The sequence below is a fragment of the Pseudopipra pipra genome, chromosome 4 (assembly GCF_036250125.1).
Source record: "Pseudopipra pipra isolate bDixPip1 chromosome 4, bDixPip1.hap1, whole genome shotgun sequence".
NCBI lineage: Eukaryota > Metazoa > Chordata > Aves > Passeriformes > Pipridae > Pseudopipra > Pseudopipra pipra.
In genome coordinates, this window is record NC_087552.1 from 18,293,631 (window position 1) to 18,314,433 (window position 20,803).

Here is a 20,803-nt window from a genome sequence, read left to right on the forward strand (position 1 = left end):
GTACCAATGCCACACAGCAGAACTGCTGACAAACTCTGTATGAGCATGGTGAGTGTGGGTGCATATCAAGACTGCTTAGCAACACGTCCACCATCACAAGCAGCAGAGGATATCACAGCTCCAACACCTCCTTATTCTCCTTAGCAGACACATTCTTCCTTCATCTCCCAAAAGCACCAACTAGTGCTACCATTTTTTTTCTGAGAAAAAATGCTAACTATGTCTTTCACCATCTCCCATCTCTTGCTGGCCTCAAGAGAGGCACAACTGAAGCATAAAAAAGTCAGGACAGGATGAGATTATTCCTGAATCCCATTAACTCTGTGATTTTATTTTTAAGCACTTCACTGAAAACACTCCAATCAAGCTCTGCTTTAACGAAGAAGCCCCAAATGCTATTCCTACAAAGGAATGTCAGAAAACACATTTCACCTGAACCATGTCACCTTTCCAATGAAAAGAATATAGGATTCAGAAATGCTATTTTGGTAGCTTAAATAGTGGAAGTCCCCAAGCTATGATTATATTTAACACAGGAACTTCTTACACAAACCAAGGATTATTTCCCGGAGAAACTGGTTCCATTGACAATTTTTCCCATGAGCCTGACTTGTTGCTCACTTCACATTCTGTAACAACACACAGAAGTGTATATAAAACAACCTGGATTGCATGTACAAAAGCATATTCTTGGTGCCAATTCCATTTGGAAAAGATCCTTTCCCTGGGACAGCAAATGTCACGGGGAAAAAGTAATTTTGACTGCACTTTTTCTGCCTGACTGCAGCCTGTTGCTTACGTGCTCTTTCTGCAGCCAAGACTCAGCCACCTTAAAACAATCAAATATAGTTTGCACAAGGATAAATCACAAGAGATTGACCTACTCACCACTGCTCCACTCAAACCAAGTACTAGAAAAAGATACAGTGAAATTGTACAAGATTTTCCCCAGATACATGTATTACACTTACTAGTAAAACAATCACTAAACAGAAGGATCAAGCAAGCACCACAGCTGAAAACTTATTTTCAATAGCTATTTTCAAGAACTCTTTCAACAGCTTTTTGTTTAATCCGCATGGAGTTGGATGGCAGAAAGCACAGCTCTCAAACTGCAAGTACACTGCCGGTACACAGCCGGATTAAAAAGGTAGCAGTGACTTTAACTCACAAGATCCCATTTCTTCTGGAAAAAGAAAAGTATGTACACTCCATCTCAGTCAACAGCTTCAGTACTCTAGGTATTATCACCTGAGTACTCCTCTAGCATAACTAAAGTGCAAAACATTACAGTCAGAATAACTATGTTGAAAAAAACCCACCACAAATATTCTTTTTATAAGACACACACTTCCACTGCCCAGCCTTTCTTAAGAAAAGATAAAGACAACTAACAGCAATTACTCATTGATTAAAAACACAGGGAGAAATGTCAGCAACTGTCGTGCAGCTCCTGTTAGCAGCATAAATGCCATAGAAGGCCCACATCAGCCTGCAACTTACTCACATTACCTAAAGGCTTAAATTCACAAGATTATACCTTAAGGCTGCTCCTTCCAATGATTCTGTTTATGGTACAGTCTCCCCAACAGCTGTACTGCCATAAACAGTGGGAAGAGGGACCTTAAAATCCAGCTCTCCAAATCAGTCATCAAGTTTCATCCTTCAACAGTTATCTTTTTACACAGAGGCACTGTGACACATTCAGATGTGAATACCATCCATACTATAAACTAAAGAGTAATTAAATGTGAAAACCAATCTCTCAAAATGGAAAATCACTGCAAGGACATGTCAAGCGAAATGATTCAAAAAAGAAACTTCACTTTATTATGTAGCACTTAAATTAAGTCATTATCCAGGTTATCCTACAAGTCTCACATCCATTAAGGATTCATTCCTGACAAGGAATCAGTGCAAAAATACAGAGCTGAAGTGAACAGCTTCTGAACCACCACCAGTCAGAATCCCAGTGTGGCTGTGCACATCTGCAGATATGATGAAACAGCTGCAAATAACGAAGACAAGGAAGCAAAGCAAGGTCAGATCTCCTCCTTCATCTCATTTCACACTAGCTAAGAAATCAAAAGGAGCAAATTCAAGTCTCTGAAAAACCTTCTATTTATCACTGTCGATTGTTTTTTCCAGCTGAATTTCACAGAATTTTCACTGAATTTCCTCTCAAAATGACAATGTCATCTGTTTCAAGGCTGGAAAACGTATTCTTCTCTTGATGTCTGTGAGTTCCTCGTTGACATCACTCATGGCACTCAGGTCCAGGATCCTCACTCCAGTGGGCTCCCCGTTTTTCAGTCACAAGCTTAATGAAGTAGCTGTGACTTGCATACAGCTCAAGCTTCTCACTGATGTCAATCCACTTGACTACTCCAGCATCATCACCTGCTTCCAGAGGCAAATTATCCATTGTCTCACCTATTCACAAAAAACAGAATTAGGACATGCTATCGTATCTTTTCTTCTTGCTTTTTCTTCTCAGATCTAATCAGTTCCCCCTTCCACAATGCTTCTTCACAGGCAACAACTTCTTCTCAGAGAAAAAAGAAATAAGTCGCTCACTAATTCTGTGCCAGAAACCTTTCTCATACTTGTACTATTTTAAGGCAAATCTGAGTGGTGGAGGTGGTGGTAACTCCTTGTCACCACTTGTAGGGTACCATCAGCAGAACAAAAAGTTACTTGAAATCATCAGGACAACACATACTCACTACCCCAAGTTTAGCCAATCCCTCTGCCTTGATTTTTGTTTGTTTGCCTAACATTTGACTGCTGCTTTTCTCAGGTATTATTCTACATGAAAAACTGAATTCTGAAACATATACGCACTTATGAAAAAACAGAATAACTAAAACTTTACTAAAGGCCCCAAAATCAAAAATACTACTTAAGAAGAGATGCAGAAAGGCTTCTGAAACGCTCCCTCTAAGTTTTTACTCTGTTTCTAAAAAAAGAGTCCCAGGACTTCATAGACAACAACCAAGAAAACGCTTTTAAATTCTGCATTAGAAACAAAGACCAAAGATATAGGATTTCCCCCATTTCTGGGGGCTGATAAATCAAGGACCAGTGACATGTGAAACTTCACAGCTGGTACCTACTACTCAAAATTCAGTGGAAATGTCACTATATGAAGTCTCTGACTTAACAAGTCAGAAACACCTGACTAGATTGATGTCTCTTGCAGGTGAAAAATGAGAGTCCAAGATAACAGATCATTCTAAGAATCTAGTCCCATATTTTACACCTGACTTGCATGTTCTCCAATTTCATTGCCATTCTCAGTTCAACATAGGTCCCAATTTCAAACAAGCACATGAAGTAAAAGGCAACTAAGAGCACATATGGAGATACTCACCTGTTTCATCATGATAGTTCACAGCCTCTGTCTCCATCCAGGCATTATCAGTGTTACGAGGGTCATCCACATATCCTCGGTACACCTAAGGCCCCAAACAAACCAAAATAAGCTCAGCATCACAACAAACAAGGTGGAATCACAACAAACAAGGTGGAATCACAATAAACAAGGTGGAATCACTAAGATTTTTTTCCTTCCCTCTAACACATTTGTCCCTACAGCGTTTTCAACAGTCCCTTCCATTTCATACATCATGAGAACTTGAGCAACGTAACTTATTTTCATTTCAGCTACACTTTCTCAAGTTCCATAACCTGTGAGTTACATGCATAGCTCAAGAGGCTATCACAAGAGACCCAGAGCTCACCACAAAGTGTTCCTGGCTGAACAGCTTGTGGAGCTGCTTCTCCAATTTTGCTTTCTCCTCGGGTGATTTCTGCAAAGAGTTCAAGGCCTCCTCCCCAAATTCCCGCCTCAGGGTAGCGCTGATCTTCTCCCCTGGGTCCACCATCCCCTTAAAGGGAGAAAAACAAAAAAGGTGATTTTTTTCAATCCCTCAGATTTGACCTGCTGTAACTCCCAGCTCTTAGTATATTACATCCACCTGCATCATACTCTGGACACGGGAGGAACTTTACAATCAGCTGTAAAGATCAAGCACATACACCCTTCAAAACCTGCAGTGGAATCAACTGTGCCTGCATTAAGCAAGACATGGGCAGATTTGAACAAGAATACCACTTTGCAATGCAGAAACATCAGAAGGCATGCCTAGGCAAAGTTAGTTCAAGGAGCATTTCTCCTCACTGCTGCAACACCAGGTCACTCATCAAAAAGCACTCTTTTATCACACGCATGCCAGTTATTGCCTAATGGCCTCACCAGTGGGGGGAGATGTCAATGTCTCTGGAGCTTTGCCCTTACCCCTGGAATGGCCCACTCCCCACAGTCTCTCCTCTTGATAGCCACGAACTGCAAGATGTTTTTGCCAGTAACTGGATGAGCAACTTTATTGCCACTTCCATCCCTTTTCCACCTGTAGCAAACGACAAAGGCACAAACACCCACCACTGCCTTCAGTAAAGGATTAAGAACTACCAATAGTTAAAGCAAAAAGCTCTCCAAACAAAAACTTAAACAAAAGCAGCATGTCCTTGACTTTCAAGGAAGCAACTTGGTAGCAATGGCATCATTCTGAAAAGGGGAAGAAATAAAATGTACCAGGATGATTTTTCACAACAGTTCTGCCTTCAGCATGGTACTTCCTAACTTGCACCTTTGTTAACTACATACACAGTCTTTTCTGAATGCTTTGTGTACACACAGATCCTGCTGGCAAAAGTACATTAAAACAAAGCACGTGCTGACCAAAAGAGGATCTTAACCACACATCCTCCTATAATATAGTAAGTCAAGTTACTGCTTCTTACATAACAGAAGCAGGCACGTAGCTTTTTATTCTTTTTTTCTTTTGCAATTGTGTCATTATGACAGAAAAACCTGTTCTTGCAATTTAATTTCACATGCCTCATTTAAGGCCTTTTGGCAGTATAGTATCAAAGCATCACATAATCCTTTCAGTTCTTATATTTGTTACCGAAGATTCTTTATATAAAGTATTTCCATTGAATTATGCTTCCTGGGTTATTTGTTTTTTTTTTCTTTTTAATGTGCTTTCTCAGCATTTCAGAAGCAATTGCTCGTAATTAGCAGTGAGTCCTTACTCTTTACCACGTGTTCCTCATGTCTGTGTATCTCTCCACTCAGATACCCATATCTGAATGGGCTTACATATAGAGAACACAGACACGAAAGGGCCACAAAAAGTAACAGCCTGTCCAGAGATGCACAGAAGAAACAAAATGCACTTTTTCTGTACTGCAGGGCACCTTGCAGTCACCTGCCCCTTACCTAGTTACGATGGGATCAGCAGCATGGTTTGGTCCCCAGCGCCCCAACAATCCTCTGCCTGTGAGGCCAGTCCTTCCCGCTGGATTTCTGAAATAAATGCCACAGTACACAACTTAAGAGTCCTGAACTGGTTCTAATCAGAAATTAAGCCCAGTTGCACCCTGATCTCTGAGTTAGGACAATGCTATTGTCCCTCTGATCTCTGAGGGTCAGCTGGAATGCAAGGGGGTTTATTTACTGCTAAATTTATATACCCTTGACACAACAGTACACTAAACATATTTATTTCCCCGCATTCAAAAGATGCTCCAAGTATTCTAAAAAAAAACCCCAAAAAACAGCTTTAAGGAATATTAAATAACAAAAAAGGAAAGGATAGCAACATGCATTCAGTGTCCTCATGTGCTTTAAAAGGCAAGAGACACAGCATGGTTTTCTTCTTCATCAACCTCTTTTTGTGTTTAATAGCACAGGCAAAGGAAAAAGACAAAACAGCTTTGTCATTTTTCAGATCTTGTGTCCCGAGATGGTCCTGATCAGGCATCACTCTCATTATGCACACAATCTTGTCTGAAAATGGAATCTAGTTTCCAAGACTATAGAAGCACGGAGCATTCAATTATGTACGAAAGGCAGAAAGAAGAGAAACTATTTTTAGGTGAGATTACCCATCTGTGCTACACCAGGATTTGTCAGTGGAAGGAAATACTCTACTCCTCCACCTTAGCACACAAGTGGAACAAAAGCTTCAGAGCCCCACATTTGGTCAAACTGTGGAAACAATTAACCAAACAAACCCTACTGTTGACAGTATTAGACCTCCCCTGACTCCAGTGCCACCACCACCCTATGTTGTGGCAGTAGTACTGGCTAACCATTTCACACCTCTCTGCCACAATCTTCTTCCAAGAAGAACTCTGGCTCTGAGGTATCAGTTTTCCTGTCTCTAGGGGAGACTATCTTGGCTTTGTTCTAGCAGGTACCACATACCAAAACTAACAGATCTGCCAGAGGACTGAAACTACATCACTGAAATAAATATGCAAACAAAAAAACCACACTCACCGGGGTCTCCCATTTTCAACCACATACAAGCCATTCAGACTCTTCCTCTCCACTTCTCCATCTCTCTCATTGAATTTGGGAGAAAAACCTTCATCACTGTGTGGAAAATAATGATTTAATAGAGATACGTTATAAAACACAAAACACCCCTCTGCCCCCCAAAACCATCAGACTGGCAACACTCATTTGACCAATGAGTAGTTTTTACCAGAACTTATGTTGCAGGCCCTCCCTTTTCTTTATATAAAGTCTCAACCTTTATTCATTATATTCTCCCTATATTTAGTTCTGCAGGAAAAGTGCAGAACTAAAGTATTTAACATCATATCTGTAAATTTTCATTTAGACAAAATGTTTCAAAGGTATTCTTGTTAAAGTTAGAATCGTAGAATCACAGAATTGTTTCAGCTGGAAAAGACCTTGAAACTTATTCAGTCCAACCATTAACCCAGCACTGCCAAGCTCACCACTAAACCATGTCCCTAAGTGCCACATCTACATGTCTTTTAAATACCTACAGGGATGGTGACTCAACCACTTCCCTAGGCAGCCTGTTCCAATGCTTGATAAACCTTTTGGTGAAGAAATTTTTCCTAATATCCAAACTAAACCCCCTCTGGCACAACGTAAGGCTATTTCCTCCTGTCCTATCCCTTGTTATTAGGGAGAAGAGACTGACACCCACCTTGCTACAACCTCCTTTCAGGTAGTTGTAGAGAGCAGTAAGGATCCCCCTGAGCCTCCTTTTCTCCAGGCTAAGCACCCCCAGCTCCCTCGGCTGTTCCTCACCACACTTGTGCTCCAGAACCTTCCCCAGCTCCACTGCCCTTCTCTGGACACACCCCAGCACCTCAATGTCTTTCTTGTAGTGAGGGGCCCAAACTGAACATAGGATTTGGGGTGCAGCCTCACTAGTGCTGAGCACAAGGGTACAATCACTGCCCTGGTCCCGCTGGCCACACTATTCCTGATCCAGGCCAGGATGTCATTGGCCTTCTTGGCCACCTGGGCACACTGCTGGCTCATGTTCAGCTGCTGTCAACCAGCACCCCCAGGTCCTTTTCTGCTGGGCAGCTTTCCAACTCTTCCCCAGCCTGTAGTGCTACATGGAGTTGTGTGATCCAAGTGCAGGATCCAGCACTTCACCTTATTGAACCTCATCCAATTGGCCTCGGCCCATTGATCCAGCCTGTCCAGGTCCCTCCACAGAGCCTTCCTACCCTCCAACAGATCAACAATCTGGCACAACTGGGTGTCACCCACAAAGTGACTGAGAGTGCACTCGATCCCCTTGTCCAGATCATCAATAAAGATACTAAACAGAACTGGCCCCAGTCCTGACTTTAAAATTTTTAAAGTATTGCTAACACCTACTAAAAGATTACACTGTCACAACTTGCCTTGGCAGAACATTGGCACACCTGTGGAGTCTGAGGATTGCCTTGTAATCAACAGAATATTAAACCCCACTAAGGGTAAACAGGAGCACATGTTCACACAACACTGGGGAACAAGGAAGGTAAGGCTGAAACCTCAAGAGCCTACACAGATGTGCATACATAGGAATCATCTTTTCACATTTACCACAAGTTACACCAGATGCATGCATTTAACTTTCTAGCCAAGAAGCATACAGCATTTCTTGAGAGGAGAATATTCACTGAATCAATAAAAATGAATACACATAGTCAAAAAACCCACAACAATTACAGTCATGCATTCAACCTGTCATATTTCCTGAGTCAGAGCACTCAAGAACTGCAATTCTACTTTCTTTTCTCATGTTGCATTCAATCCATGAACAAACAAGTATATTATGAAAATACTGTCCCAAATTCTTAAGGAGAATTAGGAAATTTTTATTTAGCTCACAACATAGAGAAACACTGGACAGCATCAACAGCTCAGTAAAACCACGTGTCAAAGACCTTCACAGCTAACCCAAACAACTCAGTTCTCTAACCAACACTTTTCTTAGACTTGACTTTCCCACATCACTGCAGAATCACACATCACTTAAAATTATGATCTTGTTAACTCAGGTCATCACTATTCCCTGCTTCCATGTTCATAGAAGAAAAGAGCCACCATTTCCACTCACTTGATTTGGGGATCTGCCCAACTGGGTCCAGACAAAATAGACTTTGCAGTGTACTCCACAGGATTATAATCTTTCCATTCCGTCAACCAGCCCACTTTATCCTCAGGAACTTGGCTACGCTCAACGTGTGATCCTGGATATGGGGAGGTGAGAGCTTTGCTGTGGTAGAACTTAACATTGTAACTGTTGAACATGTTCACAGGATGAAGATGGGACCAACAGTTTGCAGACGAGTTACTGAAAAATAAACAAAACAAAAAAAAAGAAATATAGCGTCTCATTCATTAGGCTTTAACCTGTTATCTAATACCAGAGCTGCAGGGTACATGATAGCAAGCAGAATAGACCCAGCTCTTTCCAGAAGACAGTTCTCAGTAATATATCACTGCTTTTTTCAGTGATGTACCATACCAAACGTATGCAGGCCCAACAAGTCTGAATTTTATCATCAGCTACTTGAAGCAGAAGATACTCTACTAAATACACATGAAGATTTAACAGCATGAGGAAAAGCTGAAAACTAGAATTGCCATTCCAGGCTGCGTGTAACAGTGACTAGTTAGCAATCATATACAAGGAACACCTCAAAGATATTTACGATAAATGCAGCAAGAAGTTTGCTAAAGCATTAACTATCTATTTAAATCTTTATTAAATCTCCATTCATCAATTAAACAACACAGCCTTTCAAGAGTCCTGCTCTTGCATCCAGTGGTAGACCATGTAAGACCAAGAATGAAATATCTAAGAGCCTGAACAACACAGTTCTTCAAGTTGCAGTGAGCACCAAAATACCATTTTGAGCAATACAGATATGGGATAACACATACTTTGCTTTTCAGTTTAAAAGAAGGCTAGAACTATCAAACAAGGTTAAAAGAAAAATACTTGAGGCCTCTATTTATTTTATTTTGCCATGGGTTTTCAGAAGCCGAAAGACCAGTCAACAGTAAAATACAACAGGTTGGGTTACGGTGCCTGTTCATCACCTCTTAAAAACTCTACACAGATTTTCTTCAACAAGTGGCCTTCTTGAACTCAATTTTTTTTTACTTGTTACAAAAAAAACATTACTTTAGACAAGAGCCTTAAAGCTCAGCAAGGGGTTATTACCTAAAAAAGTACCTTAGAAACAAGAAATTCATACAGTCTTAGAAAAGTTATGGGGGTTTTATCAATAAAGAATAGCTTCCTCTACATAAGGAAATATATTTCCTCTGCAAAAGAGTATTTAGATTTTAACCACCTAACATCTGAGCAAGGTGATGATGGGACTAATGAGTTTCACGTAAAAAAAAGAAAAAAAATATTCATACATTATTTACCCTGGTATTTGAACCCAGATGTGAATATTAGATTATAATCAGCAAAACAGGCCATGCTTTTTCAAAAACAGCAGTTCCAGTGCCAAACACCTCAGATGCTGTGAAATCCTCAGGTGCATCTGGGAGAGGAGGTTCTGCTTCTCACTGAAGCTGAGAGTTCATTGGCACAAGCATAGCAGGCGTCACATTCACTGTTGAGCTGATGTTCTCAAAATCACAATTCACAGAATCAATTGGGTCGGAAAAGACCTCTGAGATCGAGTCCAACCTCTGACCAAACACCACCATGTCAACTAGACCACGCGCCACGTCCAGTCTTCCCCTAAACACCTCCAGGGACGGTGATTCCACCACCTCCCTGGGCATCCCATTCCAACGCCTGAAGACCCTTTCTGTGAAGAAATTCCTCCTAATATCCAACTCAGAAAACACCTGAAGTTCAAAAAACCACAAACCCCTAGCAGAGATGTGGAAAAGGGCAACATTCCTTTTGTATTTTTCGGTGATTACATTACTTCAAAGGACAGGCCGGTTTGCGTTTCTGCCGCGCCCAAAAGGGACACCCCTCAGCGCCATCGCACGCCCCGCGCCGAGCTCCCCCTGCGCTGGTAGGGGACGGAAGGAAGCCCCGGGATAGAGGGCAGCCCCGGGATAGAGGGCAGCCCCGGGATCTCGGCCCGGCCGTGCGGCGGCTGCTCCCCGCACAACAGGGCACCGACCTCCGGCAGCGACACCCGGCCGCGGCTCCGGAGCGCGGCCCGGCTCCCCCGCGCACAGCCCGCGGTACCTGTGTGCCGGGCGGCGCTGGGCAGCGCTCCGGGCCGACAGCACCACGGACAACGAGAGCACGGCCACCGCCCGCCGCAGGGACCCGGCCGGCAGCGGCATCGGCGGCGCCTCCGCGGCCCCACGGCGGCGGGAGCGAGCCCCGCCTCAGCCTCGGCCCCGCGGCCGGGAATGGGACTCTGCGCCGGGCTCGGGATGGGAGCGCTGCGACCGGCGGTGCGAGGCAGCCGCTCCAGGACGCCGCTCCGGGACACCGCTCCTTCCCAGCTCCTACCCCCGGGCCGGGAAGGAGCCGCCCGCCGGCCCCTGTACAAGCTCGCCCCGCATTGGGCGGAGCGGCGTCAGTGACGGACGCCCCGCACCGGGACTGTCTGGGATGGAGCTCGTTCCCTGCGGTGCTAGGCTGGGCACTGGTACCTAGAAAGGGGGCCGGGAACACAGCAGAGTTTGGGCTACTGCAGAGCACCGCTCCCACAGTACCAGCGCTGTCTCTCCAACATTCCGCCGGCCATCAGCAAGGGCGGGGTGGGGAAGATCCTGGGAGGGGACACCGCGAGGCCAGCTGACCCAAACTAACCAAAGGGATGCTCCATGCCGCGTGACGTCAGCTCAGATATGAATACTAAAAAAAAAAAAAAAGGAGGAGGAGGAGGAAGGGGAGGGCATATTCTATTTACAAAGTTCGCCTTCCGGAGCGACCCCTACGTGTGCTGAAGCCCTGCTTCCCGGGATGTGGCCGGACACCGCCTGATCATGGGAAACAGAGAATAATTTCTCTCTTTTTTTCACCTCTTTGCTTGTGCATGCGCAAACTTTCGATTTTACTTCAGTAAACTGCTTTGTCTCAACCTGCGGGTCGCTTTCCGTGTTATTCTCCATCCCCTGCCCAGCCGGGAAGGGGGAATGACAGAGCGCCTTGGCGAGCACAGGACACGCTCCAGCCCCCTCCGACCCCGGCCCGCGGCTCGGCCACGCCCCCTGACACGCCCCCCGCGCTCAGCCGCGCTCTGATTGGGCGCTGCGCCGCGGGGGGCGGAGCATCACAGGCCGTGGGCGGGGCGCGGGTGGCCGGACCCCGGCGCAGTTCGGGCACCGAAGGAGTCTGGGGAGAACCATGAACCTGTTCCTGGAGCTTCTCCTGTTTCTGGCCACGCTTGTCTACTCCTACCTGGAGGCTTTCGTGAAGCTGTTTGTCCCCGTGAGGAGGAAGTCTGTCAGCGGAGAGCTTGTGCTCATCACGGGTGCTGGCCATGGCGTCGGCAGAGCGACCGCCCTCGAGTTCGCCAAGCGCCAGAGCAGGCTGGTCCTCTGGGACATCAGCAAGGTAATGGCACAGCTCGTGCCCTCACTCCTTCACCTCCGAGCCCGATGGGGTTCAGGAGCGTAGGAAGGGCATCACCAGATTGCATCCCCAGCAGCTCCTTCCCCCTGCGCTGCCGTCGGCTCACGGCCGGCTCTGACTGGCCCGCTGAGCGCCAGGAGAGGGTTTGGCCCCGCTGGCAGCAGAGGATGGAGGGCTCTGGGTCCCGCAGTTCCTCGGCGCTGCTCAGCGAGGGGGCAGGCACCGCCTGGCAGAGCCCCTGCGAGAGGGAAGTGCGTGCTCCGAGAGCTGCGGCTGGAACCGCTGCCTGGGCTGGCAGGCAGAGCACGCCGAGACCAGCAGCCTGCGTCCACAGAGGAACAGGTTTGCCTCCGCTGAGTGTCTCTGGCCTCAGGCATTTCGCATACATTGCTGGAAGGTGTGTTTTCTCTTTACTTATGTCAACAGCATTGCTGCGCTGAGCTGTGTGTAAGCCCTGCTGCCCTCTGGGGCAGCTACAAGTGTAGATGGCTCCTTGCTGAATGTTCTTACTGGCCCAAAGTGTTTCAGATAATTTGACTGGAACGCAAAAAGACCTTGGCAAGTGGAGGATGGACAGGTACAAACATGCATCTTGGCAGTCAGTAGGGATCAAGTCCAAGTGTGTGTAGGTGCAAGCAGCTGTACAGGGAGGATGAGAGGCTGGAGAGCGGAGAGTGGGAAAGGTTTCTGACACAGTGGGTCAGGAAAGGAGTTCATACTGTCGTCCTGAAGCTGCAAAAACAAAACCCAGCCCACCACAAACAAACAAAGAAAACCCCACAAAATCCAAGACAAGCCGAGGATAAGGGGTTGTATATACAGGGAAGGTACTGTAGAACATTTTCAGTGTCTGTTCATGCTGCCCATTATGGCTAAGACCAGACACTGGAGATGTGGCAGGAGGCACAGCACTGCTCTTCTGGTGTGTACAGGGCTGCAGTGAAGTAGAGCATTGTCCATGTTCCCTGGATGGAATTCAGGGATTAAGGAATAAATTTAGTAGCGAGCGACACCTGGCTTTGTTGCTGGGAAATAGACTGTAAGGGTGGGCGTAATTTGGAACTGAAATACAATACCAAGGGAGTGGTGGATTCCAGAGGATTTAGGACTGTGCTTCTCCAGTCCAGCTACCTCGTCCAAGGCCTCCTTCCTGTGGGCTCTCAGCCTTAAGCAGCAGCCAGGACTGAGGGCAGCTGCCCAGTCACCCACTGCAGGGACCTGCACAGGTAGTGTCAGGTGCTGAGCTGTCCCAGGCTATTTGTGACCTGAGGCCTTTCACTGCATAGGTCCTCTGGCGCCTGGGGACAAGCCTACACCCAAGTCACTTCTGCCTTGTCTTAGTGGGTTGATGTAATGACTTAGGGAAGCTTCTGTTCTGTGTGTATCAGATGCCATTCCTGAAATGCCATTTTGCACTGTGGAAGGCATCTCTTTTCTTACACCTAGTCTGTGAATACATAGAAACCACTTTTCATATCTCAAAGTGTCAAACAGGCCTCTGTTTTAAGAGTTCTGTTTACACTCACAGTGTCTCCCTGCTGTGCTGTGATAGGCACTGTGTGCCCCCTTTCTGCAGCCTAGTTACATGTGCCTTACCAAGGCAAACTCGCCGTTGTTGCCATATTGCCTTTCTAGGCAGGTCCAAAATTTAAGGCTGGAATACCTGTCCTCTCAAGGACCCCACCTACAGCTCTGTCCCTGGGTAACCATGGGGTGTGGCTGTGTTTGTACAGTTAAGAGACATCTCCAGGCTGTAACTGCTCTGCCCAGGTGCCTGAGCAGCAACACGTGGGCAGGGCACAGTTGTGCATGAGTGTCTTTCTTTTCTGCCCCTTCCAGCACGGCGTTGAGGAGACGGCAGCAGAATGCAAGGGTCTGGGGGCCACTGTTGAAACCTTCGTGGTGGACTGCAGCAAACGGGAGGAGATCTACAGCGCTGCAGAGAAGGTAGGGCAGCAGGGGCACAGCAGAGGCTCGCCCAAACATGCTCCATTTCCAGAAAAGCTGGGACAGCTGGAGAAGAGGCATTGCACACAAATCATGCAAGGCCTTGGAACCTCCCCACTCCTCGCTGCTCTCTATACACAGAGTGGTGAGGCATTTCCAAGATCACACCCTTTAGTGAGGCTCCAGGGTATCATTCCTCACTGCCAAGTTTGCTCTGGAGAGTTCCAGCCTCTGAAGAAACACAGGCAGCACTGAGGACATATGAAACATTTTATTGTAAAGGCTGTGGACCAGCTGGCTCAAAACTGTCTGTACCTCCATAGTCCCAGCTGTGACTACACAGTCCAAACTGTGTGTGCACGCAGTGTGTGGAAGACAATAAATTTTGGCAGTAATTATTTAAGGGAGAAGAATCAGATCTAAACCAGATCTCAGGGTAATTACCTCACAGTTTCTGCCACATCTGGAAAGGTACCGTGATCTTCCTCTCCCTAAAGGAGACAAAGTTAAGAAATAAATTAATTATTGCTCATCTTCTGCAGCCTTACATTTTTTTATTTGGGATTTTTTTATATAATGAATGAGAGACACACTTCTGGGGCTTTGTTTTGTCTCCGAAAGGTGAAAAAGGAAATTGGGGATGTGACCATCCTGGTGAACAATGCTGGTGTGATCACAGCTGCCGACCTGCTCTCAACTCAGGACCACCAGATAGAAAGAATGTTTGAAGTCAACATCCTGGCTCACATGTGGGTAAGGGCCACTACCATCTCCATACTTACATTTTTGGGGAGCATTGTTGAGGAGACCTATTTAAAGTAACCCTTATTTCCAGTGAATTACCAAAGTGTCTTTTGGATGTGTACAGCACAGGGGCACCCTTGGGAAACTTGAACAGCCTCTTGCTGATCTGAGCAGGCTGGTGACAGCCTCATGTGCAGCATCTGTCAGAGCTGTCCTGGGGCTTACAGAGTGGGGGGGTTTCAGCTGTTAAGCAATATTTGTTTGCAGCTGAACAGAAGCTGCAGGTTGACAGGTGTTTTATTGTACGTGCTGGGGGTGAGACACTCTCAGCATTGCCGGTGACACCTGAAACCTCAAAAGCAGCAGAGGAAAGATGTGAAAATGAGATCCTGTTTATAGCTGACTTCCTGAAACATTTGCAGAGCAGGTTGCCAGATGCACCAGCTGATCAGAGAACAGGTATCCCTGGGGCTCTCAGATTGTAAGGTGCTGTGCAGCACAAAGCATTGGTCTCTTAATGACTGATATTCAGGGTCAGTGCTGAATATGCCTAAGAAAACATTGTTCTTCTCTTCCTTCCTGCCCCCTGCATTTTTGCCTCTTGGATTAAATGACTTTGAAGACGACAAGAGCTTTTCTGCCAGCCATGATGAACAACAACTATGGGCACATTGTCACGGTGGCTTCAGCAGCAGGTCATTTTGGGACTTCTTTCATGGTGGCTTATTGGTAAGTGATTTGTTTAGTCAGCTCGCTTCTTTTTTTTTTTTTAATTTTTAATCGTGTCTTCTCCATCAGAAAATACCAAGTTATTAGCTCTGACTGAATCAGGAGCAATGCTTGTATGAAAGAATAATCATTTGACACATCAACTAATGAAAGATTTTCTTCTATTTTCTCTTCCTTACTGATCCAGACTTTTGCTTAGCAAAAAAGGTATCCTTCTCCTTACAACATAGTGATTCTGTGATTTGTTGTAGAGTTGTCAAGTAAACCCCTAGTGAGTAGTTTTTGATCCTTTTACCTTTGTGGCAGTGACTGTAGTGAATAGAAATAGAATCATTGAGGTTGGAAGGGACCTTTATGATCATGAATTCCAACTGTGAACCCAGCACTACTGCTGCAACCCCCAAACCACTAAACCACATCACCCAGTGCTAGATCCAGAGACTCTTAAACACCTGCAGGGATTGTGACTCTACCACTTCCCTGGGCAACCTATTCCAATGCCTGACCACTCCAGTAGTGAGAAAAATTTTCTGATATTTAATCTGAATCTCCCCTGTCTCAGCCTAAGGCTAAGACTCATCTGCCTGTTCATCCTAGTCTATAACAGACTCCCACCATTATGTCTTCCCTGCTGACCTTTCCCGCGATCTTCTGCCATCATGACATAAAATTACTTTTTTACTTGAAACATGTCAGGAAAATCATGGTGCATGCACAGAAAACCTATTGGATTGCATATTGTCATTCACAATATGCATCACATCTAGCCTTCTATAACAGCAGCTCCAGGTGCAGCAGTCTTCCCCGGGAACACTCTTTCTTAGAGAATCACTCCCTGCTGGCAATGTGAGAACTCCCCAGCCAGGGATTTTAGTGGGATTACACTGTCCAAATCAATGAGAGTCAATAAACTGATTCTCTGGTTCTCCTTTCCTTGGACTTGACTTAAACTAGAGGCACACATCTATTTCTGTGGCAGGTTGTTCCTCAGTTTTGCTTGCATAATGCTCCTCTATTTCAAAAGTCACACACAACTGTTACAAGATGCTCCCATGTGGTATAAGAAACAGTAGAGGGTTAATCTTCTTTTCTACACTGCCTGTCCTTTTTAATTTTAGAGATTCATTCCTTCTACGAATCTTCTCACATGGATAAATCAGAATATCTGTCTATCAATGCACATTAGTTATTGTTTTCTAAGATTTCTTTGGTCTGTTTGAAACCAAGGTGACTTTTTTTGAGACATCTGCTGTGCGTTCCACAATTACTCCCCAAGCTGCAATATCTAATCCAGCGCTACATCCTGGCACAGGGGAAGTTAGAATTAGTCCCTGCCCTGTCTCTCAGCTGGATTATGTTATTTGGTTTTGTTTTTTTTTTTTTTTGCCTCCCAGCCTGTACTGTATGATTGTTTAGGCCATTTACAGTTGTAGAGAGTTAGAAATATAATTTATGCCTTCTAATTTGTGCTTTTTTCCCCTCCTGCAGCTCGAGCAAGTTTGCTGCAGTTGGATTTCATAAAGCTCTGACAGAGGAGCTGTCTACCCTGGGAAAGGATGGAATAAAAACCACGTGCCTTTGTCCGGTTTTTATAAACACTGGATTTGTCAAAAACCCCAGTACAAGGTAATTCAATGCTCTGCATTCCTGTCCTTCCTTCTTTGCACCAGGGCACTGCATAATATCCCCAGCTTCAGGCCTTCTATTCCAACTGACTGTATAATAACAGTGTGTATAATTGTCTAAAGAAGTGTCCTTTAACCCACATAATGGTTGCATTTGCATTACTTGAGTTTGTGCATATGTGAAGTATCCTTGTGAACCTTGTACCATCCCTTTCTACCACCACAGCTCTTACATGTGTGCTTTCCTTTGCAGGATTGGAAAGATTTTGGAGACTGAAGAAGTTGTAGAGGTTCTGATGGAAGGAATAGTGACTAACCAGAAAATGGTTTTTGTTCCACCACAGCTAAATATTGCTTTGCTTTCTGAAATGTAAGTAGCAAAAGAAAATGAAAAGGTGGGGGTGGAAACAACAATGCTTACTACCTGAGTATATGAGGTTCAAACTTGTAACATCTGAATGAAGATTAATTTAATTTTATGGGAAACTGCATGTTGCACTCATGATATTAAAAGATATAGTTTGGCAGCATAGGGAAACGCTGAAATGACAGCTGGACAGAAATAGTTTACATTCAGCCCAGTTTCATTTATTTTATATTCAGTATTGGACATTGTTATACTTATTAATCCAGATTTGACATTAGTATGCCTATAGCAACTAGATAATGTGTAATTGTCTGCAGGAGACAGTATAATGTATTAAACAACCAGCCATCTAAAATATTTTAGTATGAGAAGAACACATCACAAGGTAATGAAATAGCAGTGGCTCTTTCTAATGAGAACACACACAAAGATTTTTTTTGGAGCCCTCTCATAGGTCCTTCTAATCCACTTGCTGCAGATAACTGTTCTCAGTGAAGAGCTCAACTATTCTACAGGCCAATAAGGAAGGAGAGGGAGAACAGAACACCTTTTCCTCAGAGATCATGATTTTCCTTGGGCTTGCAAACAACAGTTTCTCTGAATCAGCATCGTTCCAGAAAGAGCTGAGGACCTGCTGCTTATTAGTGTTTGTTTCTTCATGTCAGCACCAAAGATTGAGGTCATGGAGGCTGGGGACTTTGCTTCAAAAGGGCTCTACTGTTCTCTGCCATGTAAAGCAAGATTTTTCCTCTCACACATCTTTAATATTCAGTGTAGCTGCTCTGCTGAGGAGGTGTTGTTATCAGAGCTCAAGTTCCAAATCTGTAATTTACATCAGAACAACTAAGTGAACGTCTCGGTTAACTCCTTTAGTATTTCATGAAACACTTGGTAATATCTTGTTTGCAAAACCCAACAACAGACAGTGGGAAAAAGTTTTTCAGTTTTTTGCATCTCCAAGAGCTGCTTGCTGACAGTGCAAGTCTGCAGAAGCATAGACAAATCAAAACTAATGCTGTCAAAACCTTTAGGATAACTTTGCTTTTCTGTCTTAATTTGGGACAGGGGGACAGAGAGATATAACTCTTAAGAGAAAGAATCCTAGGAGAGGAAACTGCACCTCAGTTTTCACATCTCATCCTTCCTCAGGCCTGCTGCTTTTCAGAGCATGAAGCACGTAATACACACCTATATCTGTACAATACTGAGCCTTCCTGGATCCTCCAGCAATATTGCAAGCCAAATACTGCCCAGCATATACCCAGCATTGGAACTGCCCTAACAAGACTTGGCTGGGACTGGAGATAATTAGTCAGAGATTGATGAGAGCTATGTGTTCTTTGGAAATAATGCCCAGTTTAAGACTTAGTCTCAGTCCATATATATGCATGCATTCTGCTCCCAGACCACTCTTCCCTTACCTGCAGTGCCACTTTTTCCCATAATTTAAGTTTCTATCTCATGCTTAATTTCACGTTATTTTCTCTTTCAGGGTGTTTCCAGAACGTGCCCTGAATGTTCTGAAGAAGCTCACTGTTCCAAAGTTTGATGCAATCATTGGGCAGGGAAGCACCCAGTGAAAGCCAAGAATTGATTCTCATTTTGCAGTGGCACGAGTGAAAACAGAACATGTGCTGAGGGTAGTTCAGCTGGTTTGATACAGAACAAAGACAGGTGCTTCCAGGCCACCATTTCCAAGCACACAGAAGGGTTTATCCCACACCTGCAGCAGGAATAAACCTGCATAATATGAAATGTTAGCAAAGCAGAGATGCAGCTCTAGAAAGGCTGCTTTGAGTGTACATCACATTGCCTCTGTCTCATAGTGTTGAGGCAGACAGGAATTCCTACAAAGCCTGTATTTGGGACAGCACAGCTGCCTATTTGAGTGCCGAGGGATTGCCTGTAAATATGTTAATATGGACTCATTCCTGAGCAAAAGCGTCTTGCAAGAAAAAATTTATACAGCAGGTAGGTGGCCTGTTTCACCTCAATTTATCTTTTAAATGTAAAAAAATATGCTGTAATGAACACTTACAGTTTCATGTGCATTTGTAATGTGTATTATGGAACTATTTTAATTAATTGTATTATTGAAATAACGCAGCCTTGTTTGTAATGTAATGCCTAATTACATTGATTATCAATTATGCCTTAGCACCATCAACACTCCTTATTTCAAATAAATACATTTTTCTAACCCAAAAGTGTCTCTCAGCAATGGAGACAGGAACTAGGTCCAAGAAAGGACAGTGAAGCAAGTGCAAAAGTGAAAGAGTCAGCCAGAGCCTGCCAACCACCAGGCCAGGCTGCAGGGATGAGGCAGGTCCCGTGGTCACACCAGGAAGTCACATCAGGATCAGTGAGGTACAGGGCCAGGCATGGCACACCACCAGCACAGCCCACACAGGGGCTGGGGCCAAGGCCAGGGCTTAAAGGGGGTGCCAGGGAAGAGGGTACATGGGAAAAGGCTCCAGATGAGCCTTTGCTCAGCTCCTCATGACAAGCCAGTGGCCTGATCTGATGGGACCCACCTTGACCAGGAGGTTAATCCCCAAAGGCCTTCAGCCTGTGGTGCAAGAGAGCAGCACCTGATGAAACACGGGTCAAAGACCCCTTTGGAGCAGAGATTATCTGTGCACCTACTTGTGCAACTCCCAGCCACTGCAGGGACTTGCTGGCTCACAGCCATCTGAGGGAGGCCTGAATGCGCTGCCACCTTTGGCCCAGTTGGAATCCTTCCTGCTCACCTGAGCATTTCTTGTTGTCCTGTAAACAGGTTCTTCAGAAAAGGGTGCAATATGGAACAGTGACTCCAAAGAAAAAGCACAAAAAGACCCCTGAGATAGACAAGTCAACGTCCCAATGACTAGGCCCTCTTGTCATACTGGCTTCAGTAGGACACATCAGACAAGATATTTGGCTTCTCCTGGCACACCATTCCCACTAGCCTTGTGCATTATTCAGATTCTCATGGCAGCATTAAATTGGAAGACAGAAATCCAGACAGCACTGTCCTGCAGAGTCTGTTTCTCAGCATACTTGGTCCTAAGGAAAGGGAGACTGTGTTCACTCCCATCTTGCCAGATCTAGTCTAGTCTCTCAGAGCCCAGAGGAATTATTGGGCAGGGCAACTTGTGCAGTACTTCATATGTGGCTACAGTTGTTCTCTGTGTCGCCTATGGCTGCAAGTCTTCTGCTTGGCATAAAGAAACTTATGCAAAAGCAAGGAATTAAGTCTTCATCTCCTGAACACCAGTGACAGAACTGATTCGTCGAGCTTCCCAGGCTTCTCAGTTCTCTTTCTGGCCACAGCAGTCAACAGAAGCTTGTCCCATAGTCTGGTCATTATTGGTGCCCAGCAGGAGCCTATGTGAGCAAGCTTCATATAGCCACCTACAGCCAAGTCCCAAATTTGAAGAGCGGTATCTCACACCCTGGCTTAGGACTCGTTATGAGTCAGGCTGGTGACTCTGGCCTTGTGC

At 45.0% G+C, this 20,803-nt stretch overlaps 2 protein-coding genes across 3 annotated transcripts; one reads left to right on the top strand and one right to left on the bottom strand.

Moving 5' to 3' along the window:
- Window positions 1–1,804: 1,804 nt before the first annotated feature.
- Window positions 1,805–11,118, bottom strand: NUDT9 (nudix hydrolase 9). Of its 2 annotated transcripts, none has more exons than XM_064651821.1 (8): window positions 10,982–11,118; window positions 8,454–8,690; window positions 6,353–6,448; window positions 5,288–5,374; window positions 4,301–4,412; window positions 3,744–3,890; window positions 3,374–3,458; window positions 1,805–2,433 (listed from the first exon to the last, which is right to left on the bottom strand). In XM_064651821.1, the coding sequence occupies exons 2-8, from the start codon at window positions 8,645–8,647 to the stop codon at window positions 2,258–2,260; spliced, it is 897 nt and encodes a 298-aa protein (XP_064507891.1). In that variant the 5' UTR covers window positions 8,648–8,690; window positions 10,982–11,118; the 3' UTR covers window positions 1,805–2,257. The 2 variants fall into 2 exon arrangements, with proteins under 2 accessions (XP_064507891.1, XP_064507889.1); XM_064651819.1 differs by having other exon boundaries at window positions 10,566–11,090.
- A 485-nt stretch (window positions 11,119–11,603) lies between these two features.
- Window positions 11,604–19,525, top strand: LOC135412880 (estradiol 17-beta-dehydrogenase 11-like). The gene is made up of 7 exons (XM_064651823.1): window positions 11,604–11,888; window positions 13,746–13,853; window positions 14,475–14,606; window positions 15,220–15,326; window positions 16,815–16,952; window positions 17,205–17,321; window positions 18,811–19,525. Exons 1-7 carry the CDS (start codon window positions 11,679–11,681, stop codon window positions 18,896–18,898), a joined length of 900 nt encoding a protein of 299 aa, XP_064507893.1. The 5' UTR covers window positions 11,604–11,678; the 3' UTR covers window positions 18,899–19,525.
- Window positions 19,526–20,803: the final 1,278 nt, after the last annotated feature.